This window comes from Oryzias latipes, chromosome 21, assembly GCF_002234675.1.
Source record: "Oryzias latipes chromosome 21, ASM223467v1".
Classification (NCBI taxonomy): Eukaryota; Metazoa; Chordata; class Actinopteri; order Beloniformes; family Adrianichthyidae; genus Oryzias; species Oryzias latipes.
The window spans coordinates 10,312,648-10,338,089 of NC_019879.2; the positions used below are offsets into that span (position 1 = coordinate 10,312,648).

The window sequence follows — 25,442 nt, forward strand, 5'->3', positions numbered from 1 at the left end:
CAGGAAGAATCCAACCAGGATTTAAACTAGAGCCTTCTCACTGAAAGACGACAGAACTAACCACCATGCAGGCCCATCTTGTACACAATGTTGAAAGGCTCCTTTGTTTGGTAATCAGTTTCCATGGCAAAAGTATTGGGACAGTCATGATAGACTCGTGGTTTTCCTATGTTAAATGTGTTATCCTGACCAAGAATAAACTTTGTAATGTTTATTGTCAATTTTAATTGAAGCTTCATAGCTTGGCTAATTTTCAATTTTACTTGGTACATAACTCACTTAAAAAAAATCCATAGATGGTGTGTCCTGATCCAGCTTTGAATGTCCACAGACGAGATGACACGCAGAAAACTCCAAACTTCTGAAGGAAGTTTTCCATAAATCTGCCCGTTCCTCATTGTTTTCTGCACTCTCCAAGGAATCACAGCTGCTGTCTTTGTCACTTCCTGTCTGTCAAAGTAACGCCTCAATCTTCATCCTTCTGTTGTCTTTGTTGCTCCAGTCAAAGCTGTGGTGTTGTGAATAGCTGAAGAGTTGAACTCGTGGCGTTAACTTTTGCAGCGTTGCACAACTCTCCTGTTTTCCTTTTCTTTGTTCTCCCTGTTCGCCTGTGAAGAAATCCAGTTTGACAAGCTTAGTCACTTCAACAGGACTTCATTTACAAATCCTCTGCTCTGCAGCGTGTGTTGTTGCTACTCGTTGCAGATTTTAAAGTCAGCTGTAATCAGTTTCTTTGGTTTTAAACAGACTTTTTGCCCTGGTTGTGACATCACATCAATTTGGTGGGATGTGTTTGGGGGTTGTGGCCTAGACTTTAATTCTATCTGGTTGAAAAATCATCCAACAGTTTTTGCTTTTATGATTTGATTGTCATAATTAGTAGCAATGTATGCAAGATATCAATCATTTTACCAATGGTGTAATCTTTTTATATTTTAATTTGTGCTGCTATCCTTCTCATGAATTCTAATTTTCTTTGGTAGATGACTTTTCTTCTACACCCTGCATAACCATTTTGAAGAAATATAAATCGAATGCAATGTTATTGCTGCATATTAAGTGTTAAGTGAAGTGTTTTACCAATGCTTCTATAAAACTCAGTTATGGGAACAATCTTTGTGCATAGAACTGCATAAAGTGGGAAAGGATTCCAATGACAATTTTTGAAAATACTGTAACACATTGTGCCTCGTCAATTCATGTGTCCTTATTAGGTCGGATGAAATATGAATGAATCATGAACTTTTCTTTCTATTTACTGTCAAAAGATCCAATGATCATCTTAACAGATTACTGCCTAAAGGATTTCATGCAAACATATAAAAAAATACTGAAGTATCAGAATAATTTTAATGGATTCCAATAAATCTATCGCAGATCTAGATTAGAAATTAGAGTAATGAATTTAGATTACTACTATTAATCTAATTATTACTAAAGGTTTGAAAATCTAAAGTTCTATTTTCTTCTGCTCACACTGCTTCTTTCATAGATTTGCCCACTTTTACAGTTTCATTTTCATTTTCCCACTCCAATCATCTTTTGATCTATTTTTTTAAAGTGTTCTCAGTGGTCTTTTAATTCCGATTTAGGGCTGCAGCTATCGATTCTTTTTGTAATCGATTAATCTAGCACTTTATCGATCGATTAATCGAGTAATCGGATAAAACGACTTGTGTGTTTTTGAACGACCAAAACAAATAATGCATAACAAAAATGATGTGGTTGTAAAAGGAAAAAGCATTTGATTTTAAAGATCCGCTCTGATGCAAATGTTACTTTGGTGTTTTTAAGTTGGTCTTGAGAAGTGGCGGAGCTAGAACATTTTGTATGGGGGGGGGGTACAGAAGACTTTGAAAGGGTGGCACAACACCAAAATGGAAGGCCATTAAAAATAAAAGAATCAGAGAAACATATTTGATCATTATCATTGTTTATATTTCTTGTAAAAATAATGCTTTTGTTATTTTTGCAATGCTTAAAGAAGCCTCGCGGTCCGCCGTGTTAAAGTTGTCAAATATGGATCATTGGTGACTGAATAGTTGAAAAAAGGAATTCCATTAGTTTCATAATTTCATTTTTATAACTTAAATTTGTTTTTTCCAGTTAGGTACTGTAATGTTTCATATGTTTAACATTTGATGTTATAGTGTCAAAGCAAACAACAATAAGAATATTTTTGCATTTGTGTTTTAGCAGTCAAATGCTCATTTATTTTATGTTGTTCATTTCATCTATGAGAAATGAAGTACAGAACAGACATGGGCTGAAAGGCAACTCTGCCAGGAAGAAGCCAGTGCTCCAAAAGAAGCATAGGAAAAACAGATTAAAGTTTTCTAATGCACACAAGGATAAAGACTAATTTTGGAGACGTCCTGTGGTCTGACAAAACTCAAATTGAACTGTTTGGCCACAATGACCATTGTTATGTTTGAAGAAAAAAGGGGGATGCCTGCAGGCCTCTAATTACCATCCCAACTGTAAAACATGGGGGTGGTAGCTTCATGTTGTGGGGTTGTTTGGTGCTGGAGGGACTGGTGCACTTCACAAAATAGATGGCATCATGAGGAAAGAAAAGACTGTGAAAATATTGAAGCAACATCTAAAGACATCAGCCAAAAAGTATTAAGTAGTAAAGTTTGGACGCAAATGGATCTTCCAAATGAACTATGGCCTGAATTATACTGCCATACCGGTTACAATGTGTCTTAAGGATAACAAAGTCAATGTTTTGGAGTGGTCATCACAGAGCGTGGATCTAAATCCTATTGAACATTTATGGTCAGAGCTAAAAAGGCATGTATGTACACGCAAGGCGACCTACAAACTAGGCTCAGTTACACCAGTTCTGTCTGGGAATGGACCAAAATTCCTACCAAATCTTGTGATAGGTTTTTGGAAAGATATCCAAGACATTTGATCGAAGTACTGCAGTTTAAAGACAATAGTACCAAATACTAATGAAATTTATGTAGACGTTTGACTGTGATAAAAGTGATAAAAACTTGTCTAAAAACAACACTAGTCTCAAAAAAAAGTATATGTGTGTTTTTATGTGATGTATATTAACTTCTAGTTTCAACTGTAAATATTAATCAGATTAGATTCTCTATATTTTTTATTTTCAAAAAGCAAAGTCTTTTAGTCACAGCAGGCCTTTTGAAAAAAGCGTAAAGGTTATATCAAACGCTGCTCATCTCTACACCATCTCTAGACTACAGTTGTTCTGCAGTAAGGTGATCTTGCTGGCCCATGTCAAATAACATTTACGCAAAGCCTAGTGAAGTAGAGCATGTAATCGCTCACTGTCCATCTAAAAAAGCCTAATAGACAAGGTTTACTCGTGCACAATGGAGCACAGACAGATTGAACACTTTAAATTGATTTTTTTGTGTTTCGGTGCTTTCTCCCAAAGAAGCCATTTTAGACGGGATTCTTTTAAAGATCGTACCTTTAGACCCACAGTTGGTTTGGTCAAACTTCCTGCTGTCAGCTATGAACCCTTATCGGGGTAAGAATCTAAGGCTAATTTATGTTATGTCATTTTTAAAAAGACAGTTCTGGCACAAAATGCTACTTTATGTATGACCTGTTATCTTATGAAGAGCCAACCTCTTTAAGGGTTAACTGGACTAATGCTCGTGTGAGCTGTGATAAGCTGTTTCAAAATTTGGTGCAGGGATGATATCTCACACATTATTTTGCTAAGCCTAATGCACATCATTAAATATGATGTTACATTAGGAAAAATCTGCACTCTGATTTATTCTTTATGGGAGGTGGATTTTGCCACCTCGTTGAAATGCTTCTAGGGCCATCTTGTTACATTACACACTTTAAAACCCCACTATTCAATGTCTATTAATGAAAATGTTGGGGTGACAGTGCAATAGGCAACTCTGAAGCTGAAGGAAGAGCTGGACATGCTTTTTATACCCAGACCCAACTTAGAACTGTGATAAATACTCAGTGGAACAGGGATTTAGGCTCCTACACATTTCCATATATCCTTTTGGTTTTGCATTCATACATATTCTTAGATATTCTAAATGGGTGAAACGTCACATCCTTTCATTTATGAGTTACAGCTGTACACTATAATTTTTGTAAAAAGGCTTTTTATTTAGAGCTAGAACATATTTTACCCAACCATCTATTCATTAATCCCTCTGTCCATCCATCTATTCGTCCATCCAACCCTTCATCCATCAATTTATTTATCCATCATCCAACACTTCATCCAGCCATTCATTTATACAATCAGACATTTCTACATAAGACAATATATAGATATTAAATAAAATACATTGCCATACAGTGAAATTACTCATGTACTAGTGTATATGCTTTTAGTTTAAAAAGTATCTTGCCAACAATAATAAGTGGAACTCCCTAGATTCAAAAATAGTGTAGACTGTAAGAATAGATATGCTTCATTGGGGCACAGGCACACAATCACAGGTTTTGTAGGTTTACTTGTATTTGCCATGAACACTGTTACTAAAAGTTATTAGTTTGATGTTGCTGTTTATATCAACCTAGATTGTATTTTGCCTGTAAATGAGAGGAACTCTAAAACAAGTACCAGTAGTCGAATATATATTAGTTAAATACCATCAATCATTAGTATTACTCTGTTTTATATCTGTTTACTTTTTTTTAATTGTATGTATTGGCAAAATGGGATTATAATCAGTATGGAGTCTTTCTAGTTTCTCAAATGTTAGTTTTAAAGTTTATTTAGGTTGTGTCAGAATTCCTTCACCACTCACTACATAGTGCACTATATAGTGTGTTTGCCATTTTTCTTAATCTACTATTCCAAAATTCGGTGCTCTAGAAAATCCCAAGAAGTCTTTGCGAAAAAAATATTCTGCATCAATGCTCACTAGATTAACAAATGTAGAACACAATGCACTCCATTTGAACAATTTTTGGGGGGAAATAAAATGTGTTTTCCTCCTTAAAACACAGTGGTTTATAAATAGTCTTCATGAAATGAACATATTGTTTGGGTTTTTACTTTGCGAAATATATTTGCCATATAAAAACAAAAAAGTAGTGAGCACGGTGTCTGAATTGCTTTTAAAAACCAGGCCACCAGGTAGTCTAGCACTATATAGTTTTCAATAGTTACGGAGTAGCGAGGGAATTCGGACATAGCCTTACAGATGAATAGCTTTAACCACTTATTGGTCTTAAAACCTGACATTTTGACTGACTCCAGAACCCTTCTTCTCTGCAGGGGGAATCCATGAAAGATGACGGAGGAGGTGATTGTTGTAGCCAAGTGGGATTACATGGCCCAGCAGGACCAGGAACTTGACATCAGAAAAAACGAGCGTCTCTATCTCCTGGATGACTCAAAAACATGGTGGCGTGTCCGCAATGCCTCCAACCAGACAGGATATGTGCCGTCAAACTACGTTGAACGCAAGAACAGCCTGAAAAAAGGTTCACTGGTGAAGAACATCAAAGACACTCTAGGTAAGAAAAGCAGGTTGTGCTGGGTGGAATCATTTTATCCAAGACTGAACATACATACATATAGGTTTTTGTGCAGGGGTCAGTGCGTGTTTGTTTCTTTTTAGGAGCTTGTTTCAAGCCTGGATTCTGTCAAAAGTAAAATGTGCTTCTGTGATGGTGGGGGGCTGTCACTGTACTCTGCAGGGATCCGTTGAGTTGCCTGTTGCTCCCAGCTGTCAGCACACTGTCGCTCAGTTACCAATCATGACTGGAATATATTAGGCTGAATCTGGGCATGGCTTTCAACACTGAGAAGGATTGCTTTGCATGATTAAAGGGTGTCATGCGCTTCTCTGAAATTGGATAAGACTGCAAAATCTTTACATCCGTTTATATAGAATGAGAATTTAGGGATATAGAAACATCCTAAGGGTTTCTGAATTAAAAACTGTTTTATTTCCAGTGACATTGAAAAGCAAAAAAAAAATGTAGATTTTATATTTAACCTACTTTTTTATTTAGATTTAATGTTAACTTTGTGAAGTTCTTTTTCTAACATGCTAAACTCACCATTCATTGCTGTTGACTGAAGTCTTTAGTTTTGTTTGGTTCCTTTTCTTTTTGGTCCAGTTTGAATTTAAATTGTATTTAAACATCTGTAGATTAAAAAAAAGAAATGCATTACAATATTTCTTGAAGTATTTGAAAATAGTTATTTTTCTTATAATTTAAACAAATTAAATGGAATCACAACTAAATTAATCATATATTTCAGGCTTTAACACAGAGCTAGATATAAGTTGTTAAGAGTATAGCTAGATTTAAAATGAAATGGTACACATATAATTAAGTGAAACAATAACACAATAATTTAGTTTGGTTTAACACTTGTCTTTTTTTTTATTTAATCTATTTATTGGTTGATGTATTTCAAGCCAAAAAAAATAATTGAACACTGCAATAAAAAAATCCCCAAACACAGATACAATAAACCCATTTTGGATATGAAGCAATACATTGGTTAGAATATAAATAAAAAATAAAAAAATTATGTCAGAAGATCATGCCATCTTCTTGACAGTGTACAGTAATAACACATTATCATAATTGGATGTTTTTGCACACAATACACTCACATCACATTAGAGTAAAAAATGATCAAATAAAGTCAAGTAGAGTTTGATGTGTTGCTTAGATGGCAGTGGGGAGAAGCAAACCTATACTATATATATAAGGTATATTGTGAAATTAGATATTAAAACAAAAAAAGTTGAAAACCCAAAGAGGATTTAAGCGATTGAAGTTTTTACTATCAGTTTTAATTTATTTAGACCAAACAGTTAATTTGACCTTTTAAGAAACACTTACTTTATTGCAACTGCTGTTAATCTAATCTTCAAGATAAGCATGTGTTTGTTAGAATAAACCAAAGGTTGCTGTTTTGGTTACAGCTCTGATGTCACACTTGTTTGAGAAAAATCTGCATTGTAGCTTCAAGACACTTTGGGATCTGAAGTACATACTTTGGCTTTAGTTGGTCAGGAAAATTAGGGGATCATTTAGAAATCTGTCTGGATCAACTCCCCCCAACCTTCAGCGATTGTCACCAATGTTGAGACAAATTTAGGACTTCTTGTTCATACGGTTGTAACTAAAAGCAGGATTTTTTTTTAAAGCTTGTAATGCATAAAGCTGCAACACAGAAAACCATATTGTTTTTTTATTCCAGTTACAATAAAACATGTTCATACTAAAAGTGAGTTATTTTGTTTCTGGAAGTAACTTTTGCCACTAAAGTGACATAAACTCATCAATTATTGGGTTTTGTGATGAGATTTAGCCAAACCGCTGCTTTTTAAACAAACTCCTCCTTTATTAACCTTCCTATAGAATTTCTATTAGTTTTCTATCTGCATAAACTTTTATGAGACATTTTCACAGAGTGGTCAGGGGTTGACATAGCCCAGAAATTTGCACTGGCCCATAGGGCCAGTAGTTTTTGAAAGTTACTGGCCCGACACCGTGCACAGCGAGACCCGCCGCTCCGCAGGTGCTTGCAACTTTAGGGGGGTCCGGGGGCATGCCCCCCCGGAAAATTTTAATATGGTGCAATTTGGTGCATTCTGGTGACATCTAGCACTTATTTATACACTTTTCAATGACTAAAAATAGAGCATATAAACTTAAATCTGCTCTAGTCTGTTTCAGATGTTTTGAAGAGAGCGCTGCAGTGTAGTAGTTAACACTAGTTAAGAAGTTTTCATGCTGCTTCTAATCACTGCTATTTCACATTTGTTCCTAATCAATAGTTAAGAAGTTTTATTGACTTTTTTGCCCTGACTGCCTTAAGGTTCTGCTTTTTGTTACTGTTGCAAAGTTACATTTACTTTTTAGTTACTTTAGTTACCTAATTAAATTAAATAATTGAAAAATTAAATACAATTAAATTACTGAGATCATTCAGCTAACTAGAAATACTTACTGCTTACAGTGTTGTAAAGAAAAACAAAATTAAGTAGTTTGACCTTATACTCCATTTGAGTCTGAGATTCAGGTATTTTGAGTTGCCTTCGATTCTTTGACATTCAGCTTAAAGCTTAGTGCATACAGTTTCATCTTCAATGCATTCATTAAATATCTTGCTGTCCATACTACTAATTCCACCCGTTACTCCATCTAACATATTCCTATCTATTCCTGCCATGTCTTCCGTCTCTCTTCAGTGACGGTGTTGGATTTATGATCATCGCGGTGAAAAACCACCAGGGGGCGCGCTGATATGTGTGTCAGTTTAAATATATCTGCCTAAAATGTAATAATAACCCACTGGCTTGTTCCTTCGTTGTTGCTGTTTAACATTGTTTAGTATTGAATTGTTACATTCAATAAAGTTTGAAAAAAAAAATGAGTGAGCGCGTGCCGCGTGGTGCTCGGCAGTGACAGCCGCGCGCGCAGGCGGGAGAGGAGGAGAAGAGTGATAAAAGGTTTCCCATAGAAACCCTTGAAGTCTGAACACAGGACTAGCAGAAAAAGTGAATTATAAAGACGAGGTAAATCTACACGTTTTCGCAAAATATACTTTATTGTAAAAGGTGAAAAATGTATTAATTGTTAGATATTTTAGTGGCCCGAGCGGACAAGTAAAAAATAAAGTCTTGTGGTCCGTACTGCTCGAAAAACAGGACCGGGCCAGCGGACAAATGGCTATGTCGAGCCCTGGTGGTTAGAGAGTGTTAAATCTCTAATCACAAAGCAAGCAGTTTTGTTACACAAATGCCACTGATGTGGCCTGCATCCTGCTGTTCCCTTCTTTAGCTTTTTTTCTTTATATGTTTAAAAGGAAATTGTTTTTTTTCAGAGATGTAGGAATAGATGAGGAGAGAACAAGAGTAGAAAATTGAAACGTTTCTCATTTTGACCTTGGGGTTTCCAGTCCATATTCTGCACACGTGTTCCTGTATATTATTCCAGCCACTTGATTGTGGCGCTCCATGTATGCTTTACCTGCCAGCACCTTGCACCCTGCAGTTATGTGCTGGATTGTTTCAGGCGCCTCTTTTCACAGCCTACACCTTGGGTCTTGTCTGGTGTGGTAGATCTGAGCCTCTATCGCTCTGGTGCCCAGGGCTTGTTCCTGAGCTGCCAGGATGAGTGCTTCAGTGCTGTCCTGTAGGCCAGCCCTTTCTAGCCATTGGTAGGACTTCTTGATATCAGCCACTTCAGTTATGGTCCGGTGGTACATCCAGGGCTCCAGACTGCGAGCAATTGGTCGCATTTTGCGACCAAAATTTGAGAGTGTGCGACTGAATTTTACATCCAGTCGCACATGTGCGACCAGTAAATTTGCCTCCCCCACCCTACGTATTTTTTATACATTAAACGTGGAAGGGGCACGTCAATGATCAATGAAATAATTGAGACGCAAGTGCACACGGACGCAGGCAGACACACACTCGCGCACATACTCATGAGACGCGAGCACACTCTCGCGTGATACCTGTCTGTGAGGCGGCCACTGCGTGTGAGAAGAAAAGGGAAAGCCACTGTGAGTGGCTAAAATGCGTGGACGGGGAGGGGCCTAGAGATAATCGAGTGCGCGTAAACATCTGTGGGAAGGAAACGGAGACAAATATCACAACCTGATATGTGCGTCTGAACTATGGGTAAGCGAACTATTGATTCATTCTTCCGACCTGCAGTTGGTGTACCAGGGCCAGAGTGTACAGCAGGGGTCTCAAACTCGCGGCCCGCGGGCTATTTGCGGCCCCCAAGATGATATTTTGCGGTCCCCGCCTTAATATGAGGGTTTAATGTTACTTCAGCCCGCCAGTTTGTATGAATGGCACTTTTTCATTGTCGTGCGCGAAGCTGACCAACCAATCACAGTGGGGTATATGACTCTTGGGGGCGTGACAATGACAGGGCCTGAAAGCAGGAAACCCGACAGCCCCCTCCCTCCCCGGACCACATGAAGGAGTTCCTTACTTTCCTTTAGAACGTATTTATTTGCTCGTAATTTTCTACATACATGCAGTCCGTGCTGAACTTTTCTCTGGGCCGCACAGAACCGGAGGAAGGTTTAGGTTTTGGTTACGGTTACGGCGGCGCATCAGACGGTTATGCATGGCCGTTACGGCAGCACACTGCTCCCGCGGGAGTCGGGTCAGCTGAGGAGAATAAATGTCCCACACCTACATGCGTGACAGCTAACGGGGCTTGAACTTTAAACTCGAGCGAACAACAACAAGATCAGTTTTAGACACACTGAAAATACGTGGGGAAAATGCAACGATAGACATGTTTGAGATGAACCAGCGGCTCGCCTGGATCGTTGGGGAGACCAGGCCGGGGGGGGGGGGGGGGGGGGGGGGGGGGGGGGCTGGTCTCCCCCTTAGTATGATCTGTGTTATTATATATTTTATGATTATTTCAATATTTTGTGATGTATGTAGCCTTTTTTAATGAATTGGTATTTTAAATTATTTTAATTAATCACTCCCCTACAAAAACCATCAGGACACATGTCCCATAATGCATTGTTTTGTAGTCTGTAGGGCAGCTTTCAGTCAGTTCAGTTTCCAGCTGTGTCCGGGTAGGTTTGCCCCTTGCTCCCACCCCTTTCTCGCGATATTTTTGTGATGATTGACAGTTGATGTTGGAGCAAAAACAAAAATATATGTCACACACCAGGTGATCTGCGCAGCGTTGAGTTCACCTGGGTGATCTCAAACACGCTTATTGTGCATCTTGGCTGCACTTATTTAGTGTCACAAAGATAAATTTCCATCCGTTTCCTTTACTTATTTGTACTGTCATGACAGCGATGCTTTTGTCAGTTTACCTTGTTGTTGCATCTTCAAAAGTGCAGAATAAAATGTGACACTGAATTTGAAACAGCACATTGTAATTTCTGCATCTATTATTAAAGTATTTATTAGTAATACAGTGGAAATTAGTAGATTTGGTTAGCATGTTGATTTACGGTATGCGCCCCTAAATTTTCTGGTTGCGCCCCTAAAATTTTCAGTTAGGGGCCACTGTGCTCCTAGTGAAAAAAGTTAGTCTGGAGCCCTGGGTACATCCCATGCAGGGGTTTGTCCTCCCATGAGGATCTGTCCTCCAGCACTGTATCCTCTGCTCTCCATTGCCTGAGAGATTCACTGAGCAGACTGTCAGTTGGGACCTTGAGCTTGATGTATTCATGCATCTTGGATGTTTCATCCTGGATAGTGGCTTCTGCACTCGCTAGTCCTCTGCCTCCTTCCTTGCGACTAGCATACAGTCTCATGGTGCTGGATTTGGGATGGAACCCTCCATGCATGGTGAGGAGCTTTCATGTCTTAACATCCGTGGTTATGTATCCCTTTGGCCATCTTATTATTCCAGCAGGGTGTCTGATAACTGGCAGTACGTAGATGTTTATTGCCCGGGTCTTATTTTTGCCATTGAGGTGGCCTCTCAGGACTTGCCTTACTCGTTGGAGGTAATAATTAATACTTTATTTATCCCAAAATGGGGAAATTCTTCTCCGTATTTGACCTATCCCCTGGGGGAGCGGTGAGCTGCAGCCGAACCGCGCTCGGGAGGTAGTAGCCTTAAGGGTCTTGCCTAAGGGCCTTCACTGGGTGATGTTAATTGCTCGCCATTGATAAGGTAATTGCCCCAGTACCATTGTTCATTACCCTCCGGGAATCGAACCCTGGATTCCTGCATGGTAGCCTCTAGGGGTGTGTATTGGCAAGAGTCTGGCGATACGATACGTATCCCGATACGCAGCCTGCGATACGATACGTATCCCGATATTTTACCCAAACATGATTTCTTTCTGTGTTTTTAAATATGACATTGAAAAAACTCAACCTGAATTTTAATGTCTTCCACTGTAATAAAATGGTCAAATTCGGTTTAATGATCACAATGTTAAGCACTGCAATTGTATCTCATATATAAGTTGCGTTTACCAAAGTAAATTCATAGTGCTTTTATTTTGGTAAGTTAAAATATAGAAAGGGAACAGTCAACATTGTCTGATTAAAAAAATATATATTTTTTTTTTCAGTGTAAGAAAAAACAAAGAATGAATGTTTGTTTGTTGTTGTTTTATAATCAAACCTATTAATTTGGAATTGATTTGGTCATTTTTATCAGAAACTGTGGAAGAGTTCAGACTAATGATAGTTTATGGGTGCAGAGGTTATACTGCCTTCTGTTCCCTGCTTATAACAGCGGTAGTGGAATGATGGATCCCCCTTTTGCCCCCTAACTTAGTTACTTATTGACTACAGCATTATGGCACTGTTCCATATTGGTCTGAGCTTCCTGCCTGCAGCAGCTTTAGTGTTTAAAGCATGGAAAAATCCAGTAGGCGAGAACACGATCATGATGATGAGCAGTAGGTGAGGTCAGAGGCTAATGGAACTTAGTCACACACTTGCATTAAGAGCCTGGTTGGCTGAAAGCGAGATTACGTCGCTCTGCCTGCAGCCTGACATTTGTTTGCACCCCCTGAGCCAGTCCACGTAATGGTTATGGAGAGTTTGGACGGTCTGTAATTACCATTATCTCCAGCTTTTCCTTTTGTTCAAGGTGATTTTTACTACTGCCGTTTCATCACCATCTATTTCAATATCCAACTATAAATAACTTCATGCTGCTTTGTACCCTAGTTTTATCTTTCAGTAAACCAAAATGTGTGTTTGGTTAAACAATTCAGCAGATAACCTACTTACTATTGCAACTGGGTCAGTGCCCACCTGTCCCCTTAGAGCCCTAACAGCATGGGTAAGAATGACCTCACCTGTCCAAAACAAAGCAAATGGCATTTTTTAGGAATAAAAAAAAAAAAAAATTATTACTTTTAAATAGGTCGATGTTTTTTTCTCTGTTTTTCGACTTTCATAACACTTTATTTTGAAAGTCTTTACAGTTATAGAATACGGCGCGCCTACTTAAATCCAAAACAACACATTTATTATAAATATTGGTCAAAAAGATTGAGTGTTTTGATCTTTATTCTAACTTTAACACATTTTGTTAAAATAAGTACTTTTCTAAAGCCTTAGTCACATTCACCTGTACAGGGTTGATGCTGTGGTTTTTGGATTGTCTAGGCCCATGGAGGGTTGTAGACAGAAGCGGCTGAATCTTAAGGGGAGTGCAGGGTCTTGCAGTTTCCTTGAGGCTCATACGACCTCTCTTTTTCAGAATCCGCTGGAACAACGTTAATTCTGTAAGCATTTGAAGACTTACAGTAGTTAAGGGGGCAAAGGGACATCATGAAAATGGAACATGATATGATTGTAGTGCGTGTGGTAAGTGTATTCTGAAGTATTCGGAAGGATAAAACAAGTTGCACGCCACTTATGACATACAGGCGATGCCGTCTTACCGGTGCCCTTACGCACACACTTGTCGTTAGTGAGGTGTGTGTGCTGGCCCCATACTGACCGCGCACAAATGCTGCATATACACTGTGTGCACGTGATACGCAGGTGCCCGTAGGACGCCCTCACAAACTATGCTGCGAATGTCTAATTTCTAGGGGTGTAACGATGCGCTAAAATCTCAATTCAGTTTGATTCATAATTCCATAGGGCTCGGTTCGGTACTGCTATTTAACAAATCTCCCTAATATGAACTGCTATTTTATGTACTATTATTTTATTGTTATTTATTGTGTGTGTTTTGCTGCCGGACACCTGAATTTCTCCCTTAAGAGATTAATAATTTTTTTATCTATCTATCTATTTTCGATATTGTTTCGGTACAGAAAACTAAGGCAGAAAAAAGTTACTTACAATTATTGGTTTTACGTAACAATAAATAAAATTGACCTATGTAGGTGATCTGATTAATAAACTAAGAAAATTATCTGCCATGAACCAAAAAACTTCGGATACTTAACACTGGCCTGAAAAAAAACATTTTAACTTGAACATATTTTTTTCTTGTAGACCCGATTGTTACAGTCGGGTGATGCCGTTTTAAGTTTGTTAACAGATTGGATGTGTTACTGTGGCATATGCTATCTTTGTGTAACAATGTCAACACGCAGCATTCGACTTGTCCTATTGTCTTTTCCCTTCATGGATGCTGACAACAAAGCCACAGTGTTCCCACACAGGAGAGCGTAAGGAGATGGGGGTGGTCCTCATCTTTGGCCTCGCGTCTGCATTAGCCATATGTTGACAAGCTTACTGTCCGTCACCTAATTGCGTCTCGGAGAAAAATCACGGCTAACATTACTTCCGCCTCGGCGCAAAGTTAATACAGTGGCAACCTGACAGTTAGGCCCGCCTATAGCCACTAAAACTCATGGGAAGTGTGAAATTTTGTGTTGAATTCTTCACTATCACTGAGAGAGCTATGAAGAGAAGTGAGGTTCATGTTGTTACGCTGTTCATGTGTGTTCATGGGTTTCAATGCCAGGAAGGAGATGGAGCAATCTATTTCTCTGTCTACTCTCTCTCTGAGACTGTTTGAGGGCGAGTGGAGTATGAGGCAAGAACAGTCAACGCAGCTAGTTAACTGGCTGCTCGGCTCTCGTTTCCCCACTACGAGTGACAAAGCAGCTGTGCGGGATAAAAAAGAAAAAACATACCGAAACGGTACAGAAGTGAACCGAACTGAAACTGCCGTACCGAAATGCCTCGGTTCAACTATGTGTATCATAACACCTCTACTAATTTCCCAAATCTAACAGTAAGGTTGCACTATAAGTGCTTAAAAAGCACTAAAGCTTCTTTCGTAGTGTGCAGGTTTTGAGGAGGTTGAAAAAATGAAAAATCCGTCCTGCGTCTCACCTACTTCACCCTTACTTAAAGTGTTCACTACGGTCTGTTGCTTACAGCATGCCTATTGAACAATGTGATTGAACAATTTTTCTCTACGGGTTCACTGAGTAGTCTGCAACCTCTATATTTCCTGTGGGCAGTGGCGGGTCAATACTAACTTACTCCCCGGGCGAGTAACCCCAAAGCAAAATAAAGACCTCTAATAAAAATGTCCACAATACTTAAGAAAGAATGATATTATTAGCATGAGCTGAGTAATCTAAAGGCACGATATGATCCAGGTGTTGCGCAATCGAGGTTGCACTCTGTGCGCCATTTTAGCCTCCAGCCCTCCCCTTTTTCTTCACATGCATTTGTGGCACCTTCTCAAAGACAGGAGCGCGTGCAGCTGCAGGGGGCGCAGATTTGCAGGTTTCAGGCCATTCCAAACTCTGTGATATAACAGATAGTAGAAACCCAATAGTGGCGCAGATTTTTTTATGTCTGTTTTCAAGCACTGAGCCCCCTTTAAAGTTGCACCCCGGGCAATTGCCCGTAAGCCCAAGCCTAAAACCACTACTGCCTGTGGATCACCTGCGTGCCCTGTACAGATTTGACCCTTTTTCCCCCACAGGCAGCCCATTTTCACCTTCAGGGGCAGTTGGGACTGAGGCCCAAGTCGCTGAGCTTTCGGCAGCTTTTAGTGGCTTTACACAGAACATGCATTAGCAACTCGGAACTTTTATAGTAATACTGATATTAAGAAAACATGAAACTCACCTGGGATTCACTCCAAACACTACACCCAACTGAAAAAGCATTGTTTTGAAGGTCCTGTCTCTGCATTTTCTTTATTCTTCCACACTAAAAGACTCACTAAACGCAATTAGACCCATCGTGTCCCCCTAGCACAGGAACTGCACCAGCTCTTTCCATCGAAAGTTTCTCCACTGAGTAAAGGAATATGCTGCAACCTGCAGGCTTTCATCAGCTACCTTCACTCTGAATTGAAGTCCTCTGGGCTTAGAGATCAAGCCTCCTTTAACGAGATGAAGAGGAAGGTGAAGGTTGCAGTGGAATCCGCGGGAGGAGTGAAGCCCACTGCAACGCTAACCAACAGACCGGCACCTTGAAGTGGAAATGAGATGAGAAGAAAGGTGTGTGGATTCAGGTGTTCTCGCTCATTTGCAGGGAGTGTGTGTTCGTTCCCCTCCTTTGCTCTTTTAGAGTGTTGGTTTTAATAGTTTTTTTTTTGTTTTTTTTATCCTCTTTAACCACCTAAAGCAGGTCTTTTCAGCCTGTGCAACACCACCTCGATCATGCATATACGCTGCTATCCGCAAACACGCTCTGCTTGTTATTCCCGTCTCATCCTCCTCCTTAGCGTTTTTGTCAGCTGTGGCCTCTGATGTTCTGGGTCTCCTGAGTCCAGGAGAAACAGCTGCCAGGAGACCTCTCGTTGTTCTCAGCTGCACTTCTCCGCCTCCCTCTGCCAGCAAGTTTCATGCTACTCTTTGTGAACCCAGAAATTTTCCAAACGCTGCGATCAGCAGTGACATTTCTGTGGCAATTCAGCACACCGTGGAGCAAACTAGGGGGGAGATGAGCTGTCAAGATGCTCTGTCATTAGCAGCACGCAGGAACGAGCACTTCCAGCAACCCCAGCTGACGAGTAAATGGAGTGAAATTGCACATAGTGTATAATAAGCACTAGCATGCATGCAAGAGAATTGGATAAACATCAGGGCTCACTGAAGATCCAGGCTGTTTACTGGCGACTCTTTGGGAGGACATGAATGGAAAGTCAGGAGCATCCTGAAGATGATCGTCATGATCAGACTGCTCCACTTGTCTTTCAGCCTCTGCTCCATTCATGAAGCTCCGTGAAAGTGTTTTAAGTGTCAATGTTACCACCAGTCGTAAATATTTACCATTTCCCCACTGAGGTTTCTCTAAGGTTATCGTGTTTCCGGACCAGTTTGTGCAGAGCTACTGATGGCGCCTTCTAGGAGCATGGCAGAGAAATGGTCATCTTCAGCTGATTTCATGCTGACCACAATCCCTTGTCTCCCCACAGAGCTTCCTGCCACTCAAAACTAAATCTAATCATGGCCGTCTGTCAAAACTAAGTCCTTCTTTCAGCAGGTTCTTCTTTCAGTTGAAAGCCTGATCTGCAATAGCTGATTGATTAAAACACTTCCAAACTATCACTTCAGTAGGTGGCACCAAGCTTGCTGAGTGTTCCAAAAGCACGATGGCGTGTTTTATGAGGACAAACAAGTTAAACAATGCCACACCTTGTGCAGTTCACATGAGGAAATGCAGGAAATGCTTCATGTGTTTGGCTAATCATTGGAAAGGTTATGCAGTAGCAATAGAAACTCTTTAGGATTGAGTTTCTATGTTTCTATTTGAGTCTGCAGGCTTCATCTGCACTGAGTTTATTCAGTTTGTCATCATTGGACGTTTAGGAGCACGTGTCAAGGTATATAACACAAGGATTCTTCCTTGATCCTGGAAAAAGTTTTTTTTCTTTAGTTTTTAATACTTTTTTTTTATAAAAAATTGAAAATTTAGAAAAACTGACTGTTAGAGAAAATGCTTAGGGAAAAAATTGTAAATATTTGCAGCTTAGTCAGAAATGAGGTTAACTGTAGTTATGAGACTTGGCACATTTGTTTGATTTTCACACTGCTTCTTCTTGGCGCATAAGCTTTAATTCAATTACCTATAGATATTCATCTCTCATGTCCACAGGTTTAGCTGTTAAATGTTATTTTAGAAGCCATTTGCACCACTCTACACGATGAAATTGTGAAATGTTCTTTTTCTGATCATCTTTTGAACTATTGGAAAAGTGTTCCCTTTTAATTAGGATTATGTCGTTTTTGGCCAAAATAAAAAACACTGTGGTTTTTCTACATCATTGTTTCTGCTGAGCGGCAGGTTTTTTCCCCCACAGAAATTCTCTGTTGAGGTATGGGTGGAACAGTTGCTGTGGACTAGGGCTGCACGATATGAGGAAAACTCGCGATATGCGATATTGGTGATTAATATTGCGATAACGATATAATTTGCGGTATATAAACAAATATCAAACAAACCAAAAGCATCATTTCCATTTCAATGCAACAGTATAAAAATTATACTCCAAATGACCCTCGTCGACATAGGAGGCAAACATCAAACATAAAAGGGCTCATCTGATTGATCAACAGCGTAAACGGGTCCTTCCGATTGGTTAAATGCATAAAGGGATTTATTTCATTTATTCAATATTTCAAGCTGCCATGAGTTTGTTTTAGCACATTTAACCCTTGTGCTATCTTAGATGACCCCCCCCCCCCCCTTCTTACATTGATGTGTTCTCCCTACCATGACAAAGGTGGATAAAGGTGGAAAGATTTCATGTAATCCATGGACACCAGTGAGGATCACAAATCATTGAAGAAAAAAGGTTCAGAGCACTGTCTAGTGGGTCTATATGACCCAACTCCCAATGTTAAAGTGCCTAGGATAGCACAAGGGTCAAGGTAACCATTTATTGCGATTTTTGCCATCTTTTGCGGTATGCATATTGCAAAGCTTGATGTCGCGATAACGATAAATTTGTGGTATATTGTGCAGGCCTACTGTGGACCGTAATCAACCCTCCTGCTCCCTGTTGCTGATTCACAACGATTACATAAAGAAATACTCAGAAATGCAATGTTGAGCTTAATTTTATATACTGGTCTGTCCTCCATCATCAGAAAAATGCCACAAGAACATATTCAAAACACCATTTTCATCAGAGTGGGCCTAAAGATTCAATGTTAAAGAAAGAAACCACCTTCATACTGTTTGTCAAACAGCCAACAGAATCGCCTTTCTAAGCAAATAAACTCTTTTGTTTGTTTCTTTAAATAAAGTTTGTTTGGCAGGTGTGGACCAAAAACAAGGGCCTGGCTTCAGTTGCAAGTGAACCTCGATACGATTAAATACAGTGCAGACAGACTATTCAGTAAAAGTGTACAAAGTAGCATAAGGTACAAATGTTTTTAAAAGGTTTATATGTAGTGTGTGGTGTGATGACAAGGGGAATACGTTGATCTTTGTGGGACAGTGAGGGACATCCCGGCTTTTCCGTAGTCTGGGTCAGCCTTCTCCTCATGCCCAGGATTCCTCCGACTTCAACATTTCCACTTAGTCTGTCCCAGATTTGCTTGCTTTTTATCTTGAACTGCTTTTGCACCTTTTTTATTCAAAGTAAAGCATGTGTGGGTTGGTGAGAGACCATCCTAAAGGTCCTGCTGCAAAAAACCTCCCTGAACAACCGATTCTTCAGAAATCTGGAGAGCAATGTGTAGGAACAAAGGAAAGAAAGAAATTGTGCACAGAATCAGGCGGATAGAAGTAGCTCTGCAGCTTCTGTCTTTGAGGGGATTTCACGTGTATTGTGATTCATGCTATGCATACTGAGTTTTAAAAAATCCATTCATTGATATTAATTTCTACGGAGAAAATGAACTCCGATTCATCAAATCACGAACCAGTTTTCCTTTTAAAATGGTTTGGGTTATTTTGAATGGAAGAATCTGTAAATTTTCAGCTGAGAAAACAGATTTTCAACATGAAATGAAGTTGGTTTAAAATGAAATTTAGACAAAAATCACGAGAGCAACAAACAAACTGCATCCCTAAAGTTAAAAGAAAACACTCCTAGACTTCTGTGAAGTCTTTCTCCTGAAGTTTAAATAAAAAAACAACTAAACATAGATGTTAAATTGAATGTTTGATGTTTCTAAACTCTCAAAAGTTTTCAGTGTCAGCTCTCTCGTTTGATTTGCTTATCTGCAGGTTTGGGAAAGACGAAGAGGAAGACGAGCGCTCGGGATGCCTCCCCGACGCCCAGCTCGGACACAGAGTTCCCCTCCAATGGCAGCGGAGGCGGTGGGGGGGTCGGAGGCGGCGCAGCAGAGAGGATCTACGATCTGAATATTCCCGCTGTGGTGAAGTTCGGCTACACGGCCGAGCGCGACGACGAGCTGACGCTGGTTAAAGGCTCCAGGGTCATCGTGATGGAGAAGTGCAGTGACGGGTGGTGGCGGGGAACTCAGGCCGGCCGAGTCGGCTGGTTCCCATCAAACTACGTCCAGGAGGAGGTGGGAGGGCCGGAGGACGGAGGCAGTGGAGATTCCCCGCGGGGCTTCCACGGGGGTTCTGCAGGGACTTTGTTAGCTAACGGGCGGGCGGGGGGCCGCGGCGGAGTTCTTCACAGGGTCCAGACTCTGTATCCCTTTACCTCAGTGACAGAGGAGGAGCTGAACTTTGAGAAGGGGGAGATCATGGACGTGGTGGACAAGCCGGAGAACGATCCCGAGTGGTGGAGTTGCAGGAACGAACGCGGCATTGTGGGACTGGTACCTAAAAACTATGTGATTGTGCTGGACGAGCAGCCCGGCACGCCGTTTCCTCTCTCCAGCCCCAAGCAGAACCGCCTGGCGCCGCCGCGCTCAGGGAGGTTCGCTGACAGGGACTGGTACTACGGAAACATCACCAGACACCAGGCCGAGCACTTCCTCAACGAGAGGGGAGAGGAGGGCGACTTCCTCATACGAGACAGCGAATCCTCGGTAAGTTCAGAAAATCCTCCTGAGATAAAGGAGTCGCAGTTTTGTTTTAGACGCTTCCAACAGCCTCTGAGTTTTGCTGGAATCATAATTGAGGTAAACTTTAGGAAGTGAAGATTTCTAATAGACAGTGATGAAAGTCTTCCGGGAATTCCCGGAAATCCGGGTTTTTGAGCAAACCGAACGTACTTTCCGGGAAATAAAGACCTGATCTCTACGGACAAATCGCTTTCCGGATTAAAAAATGGTCTGAAATCAGCTAATTTTAGCTTTATTTTCTATATTTCTCCGCAGATAGCTTCCTCTATGGTCGTGGCCATCCCTCGTCTTCCCGGCCTAATTGACCAATGACGGGACGTTTTAGTTGCTTTCGGATGCGTCGACGGGTCTGATTGGCTCTGTCTGCACCACGTGGTCAGCGTGACTCGCTTCCCTAGAGACCAAAACTGGCGGACCCACGCTAAATTTTCACAAACACATCTGAAGAGTTTGCGATCAAATTTGTGTTAAAATAATGGCAGGCATCGTCATTATTGAGCGTGGTCACGACCTCAGTTGTGAGAAGACGATAAAAAACAAATTGAAGTGGTCTTGGCTGGAAAAAAAAGATTTTTAAGGTAGTGTAGGTCAAATACTTTTTTGTGTAAAATAATCTCAAAACCACATTTTGAAATAATTTCAATTTTAGTTTTGAGTTTCAGTTTTTATTTTGAATACATTTCTTTATCTAATTTATTTGTATTTCCTAATTACCATGATTTAGTTCAGTATAGTTGACATTAATTATAAGTATTTGATGGTTTGGACCCGCACTCCCTTAAAAAATAATGTTTACAATGTTTAGTTTAGTTTGTATGTTTGTTTTGATATTTCCCAGATTACTTAGTATTGGTGTTAAAGAATTGATGTATTATGTTATAGAATTATAGTTTAAAGCAGATCCCATATTTTGATGTAATTATAGTTTGAGAAAACAGTGCAAGTGGATGTTGTACATCAGTCATTTCTAAAGCAGAAATAATGTATAAATAACTGAGGTATTTTCATAGAATATCATAGTTACTGGTGTTCTTTTTGCCATTTGGGGCTTTGATGTTACTATATTTTAGCAATTGTATGTTTTGCAGCTTTAAGGAAAAGCGTAGATTGTAGGATTGTGTTACTTTGAGCAATTTTCCAAATTCTTTTTTAGGACCAGCAAGTCCTTAATGGAGAGTCAAACTAGGGGTTTGAATGACAAATCATGATGCTCCAATTAGTCTTAGTTTCTTGATAAAGAAGTGAATAACTAGTTGCCAGAATGCACCAGAATGCATCTAAGACCACGTATTTTTCCAAAATTTCGCTCTGTGCCCGCCATATCGCTCAAAGAAAAGTTCAGGGATTTTTTCCTTGCCTGACTTTCATCACTGAATAGAAAAATCCACCAATTAAGGCTTCACCTGGAGTCTACTTGAATTATTCATCACAGTACACTTCCTGCTCAGAGCAGCAGTTAGTTTATCAATGGGATTCTTGATGACTCGGTTTATGTTTTTGCTGAGTCATGGTTCTTTTTTCTATTAAGCATTAGAAGCCCCATATATTCTGCTTAGTCATGAACAAACAAAACAGAAAGGTGAAAAGACTATTTAATAAATGAGAAACATTTGCAATCTCTGATTTATATTTGGAGGCATTTTAACCCTTTAAAGCCCCCCACCTCACTGAATATTCAACTTCTTTCATTTTCTACGTCACAAATACGCTTTTTTAAACGACATCTTTTCGTCTGCTCCTGATTCACATCGATTTGAATAAAAAAATACTAAGAAATCCAACTTTAAGCATAATTTTCTTTAAATATACATATACATGTCCTTCATCATGAGGAAATTGTCACAAGAACATGTTAAAAACACCGTTTTCATCAGAGTGGATCTTTAAAGTTTAAGTCCTGAAGTTCACCTGCATTTCCTTCTCGCTTCTTTAAAGACTTGGAGCCAAATGGTAGCAACTATTTCACCATACAAGGAAGTAGCACCAAACAAAAATCCTCCTGAAGACAACTGGATTTATTTATTTTTATTATTTTATCATTCTCATAAACTTCTTTCAGACTTTTCCAAAGCATAGATAAGGAAACCTAGCGCCCTGACTCTGCACTTCCAGACTGTTTCCGTCTGAATTTCGGCACCAAAAACTAATTCTGTTCTAAAATATTGTTGAGCTCAGAAGCTTCTGAGCTGAGAGTTATGACAGAATTAGCTTCATGTCTCAGAATGAATCAAACTTTAATAAAAGGTTTCATCTTTTTCATCTTTCATCTCTTTTATGCTCCAACAGAGGAACTCAAAGGTTTGCTACACGTGTTTTAAATTAAAGACATTTATACATACATTGTATTAAATATAACTTTATACCAGAAATGCATAAATTACCTGTGTTTTTTTTAAATTGTGTTTTTTGTAACATCTTATTAAGCGTTTTGTCTCTTTCATACAATAAACACTCTTTAAAATAAACAAGTCAAACATAATGTAGATTAGTAGATGTTTTGTTTTTCTTCCTTGCCCCTCTAAATGAGACGATTTATCATTTTGGAGTAATTAACTCTTTTCTGATGTTTGGGTCAAAAAAAGTTTTTTTTTTTTCCTTTAAAAAAATGTGGGGATAAAGATTCAGACCGAAAAAAATGGTCTGTTTTTGCCACAAAAAAAAGGTTTAACAAAAGAATATTTTATACTTACATAAGCAACACATTTATTGTCCACTTAAGTGTGGAGCCCAAAAGCCTCTCAAAGCAGCTCCTCAGACCTCCTCTTTCATTACATGTGATCCATAATGCGGAGCAGTTAGGAGCAGGATAAAGGGAGTAAAAGGAGGTTTTATCTGGAACTATCTCACAAAAAAGACAAAAAAACACAAAAAGAAACAAAAGCCTGAAGCAGAAAGGCTGCAAATGGGAGACTCTGCTGCCATCTGCTGGAGAGTCGGCTCTAATCCATCTTCTTTGTTTTGCAGCCCAGTGATTTCTCTGTGTCTCTGAAGGCGGTGGGGAAGAATAAGCACTTTAAGGTGCAGCTCTCAGACGGAGTGTACTGCATCGGCCAGCGCAGGTTCAACTCCATGGACGAACTTGTGGAGCACTACAAGAAAGCCCCCATCTTCACCAGCGATCAGGGGGAGAAGTTGTATCTGGTCAAAGCGCTGCTGTGATTCACACGCCTCGACGCTCTCATAGCCCCGCCCCCCTTCTTCCATTACCTGTCTCACTTGACCAGGTTTCAGATCCTCCGGTCTTCCACCGGCCTCTCTGCCCTGGATGTGTTTCCAGTGAGCACATCTGCTGCTAACAGAACGTGTGAGGCCTTGTTGGGGTGTGGGGGGGGGGGGGGGGGGGGTCTCACTCTGATGTCACTCATCATGTCTATTTACAAGCAGGGACGTTGTCAGTCGCACCGTCGCTCTTAAAACACACAGGAGATCCAAACCTTGAGCTCTCATTTTCTTTTAAGGACTGCTTTCAGACCTCTTTGTTTATATTTCCTCACCAGTTGTTTTTCACAAAGTGACCACAATCACTCTTTTGCCTTTTTAATCGTTTTTCTCCCACCATTCCTTTGATTTCTGCAATTCCTGAATTTGTCTGCCTCAGCCGGTCTGAACTCTTTCCTTAAGGCAGAGGGGGGCGGGGCCTCATTGCAATAGAGGAGACCGCCAAGTTCCTGTAGAGTCGATGGGTGTAACCAAACGTGCCACTCTGCCCCCGGGGGTCACTGCACCTTCATTCCTGCTGTGCTCCTGCTTTATGCTGAGACTCCCTCTGCAGATGTGCCTGGAGCTCCACCAGGAAGAACAATAACCCAGATTTTAGGAGCTACTAAACCTCATCCGTTCCCGCCATCGAAGGCTGCTCTTCGTAGTGTTTGGCAGATTTCCAGAGAATTGTATAGAAAATATAGATTATGGAGTCAATGAGACGCGTTTAAAGACTAATAGGAATCAACAGCCTTAAGGTATAAATGGATAAACCCAGATTATTTGGTAGATTAACTAGATTAACCGTTATACCACACATTGGTTCTGCTCCTCTCAGAACTGGCTTACCTGTCAAACGCATGGAAACCCAGAAAGGAGCAGCTGGAAGTGCTGCTGCCTGGATTTGAGGTGATGCTGAAACCTTAAACAGGGACAGGAGCAGCAGCTGACGTGGTTTAGGGGGGAAATCTGCTCTTTTTCACCATCATCCCCCTGCAATCTGGTTTCTTTTAACTCTCCATGTGCGTTTGTTTACCAGTGGAAGTGTTGATCAAGGGGGTTCTCAGCTTTTATATGATCCATTTGAATGTTATTGAGCATTGTTATTTAATTCTTGTCTCCACTGTATGTAAATATCAAAGTAAGAAGAGGTGCATATATGAATCATTCAGATCCGACCATGGTACTGTATCACCGACAACCTGATGAGAATTCAGATACTTTTGTTCAATAAAACCAGTTTTTGGAAAACCAGCTGTTTGTTTTTTTGGTGGTTGTTCTTTTTGTTTAACGGCTTCATGAAGACGTTCGGTTCGTTTGTTGAACCGCCGTCAAAGCTGGGAACTTCTGAGGAGCTGCTGGAGTGAAAGAGTTCAGCCTTCTACCCCCACTTTTTGACCCATTCCACCGCCCGATACCCCACATACAATTAATAAATAGCTGTTTTGGGCGGCCATGGTGCAGTGGAAGAGCGGTCGACCTCTGATCGGAACATTGCAGGTTTAATTCCCGCCTTGCCGCCATCATTGTGTGAATGGGTTTGTGACTGTAAAACACTTCTGGCCTTTGAAGAAGGTAGAAAAGCGCCATACAAGAATACAACATTTATCAGTTTAAGGCTGAAAATATTATAGAAAAAGTGAAATTGTAGATAGTTTGCAGGTCACTGAAAAATCTCAGTTCACTTCTGGTGATGCTCACTAATATTTGAACATTACCAGCCCTCAGTTGGGTCTGGGGATGGTCTTCATATTTTTCCACACCCGTGCACTGCAAAAATAGAAAAACTACACTTGAAAATTCTAAAATTATCTGTCATTTTTTCTTGACAAAACCATAAAAAAATATTAAA

At 40.1% G+C, this 25,442-nt stretch overlaps 1 protein-coding gene across 2 annotated transcripts in view; it reads left to right on the forward strand.

Moving 5' to 3' along the window:
- Positions 1 to 24,844, forward strand: part of nck2 (NCK adaptor protein 2) — a 52,866-nt gene extending 28,022 nt beyond the window's left edge. For both annotated transcript variants that reach the window (XM_011489376.3, XM_004081587.4), the window contains exons 2-4: positions 5,246 to 5,487; positions 19,578 to 20,353; positions 23,354 to 24,844. In XM_011489376.3, the coding sequence (XP_011487678.1) occupies positions 5,262 to 5,487; positions 19,578 to 20,353; positions 23,354 to 23,548 (1,197 nt within the window). In that variant the 5' untranslated portion in view covers positions 5,246 to 5,261 and the 3' untranslated portion in view covers positions 23,549 to 24,844. The remainder of the gene's footprint in view (positions 1 to 5,245; positions 5,488 to 19,577; positions 20,354 to 23,353) is intronic.
- The last annotated feature ends 598 nt before the right edge of the window (positions 24,845 to 25,442 follow it).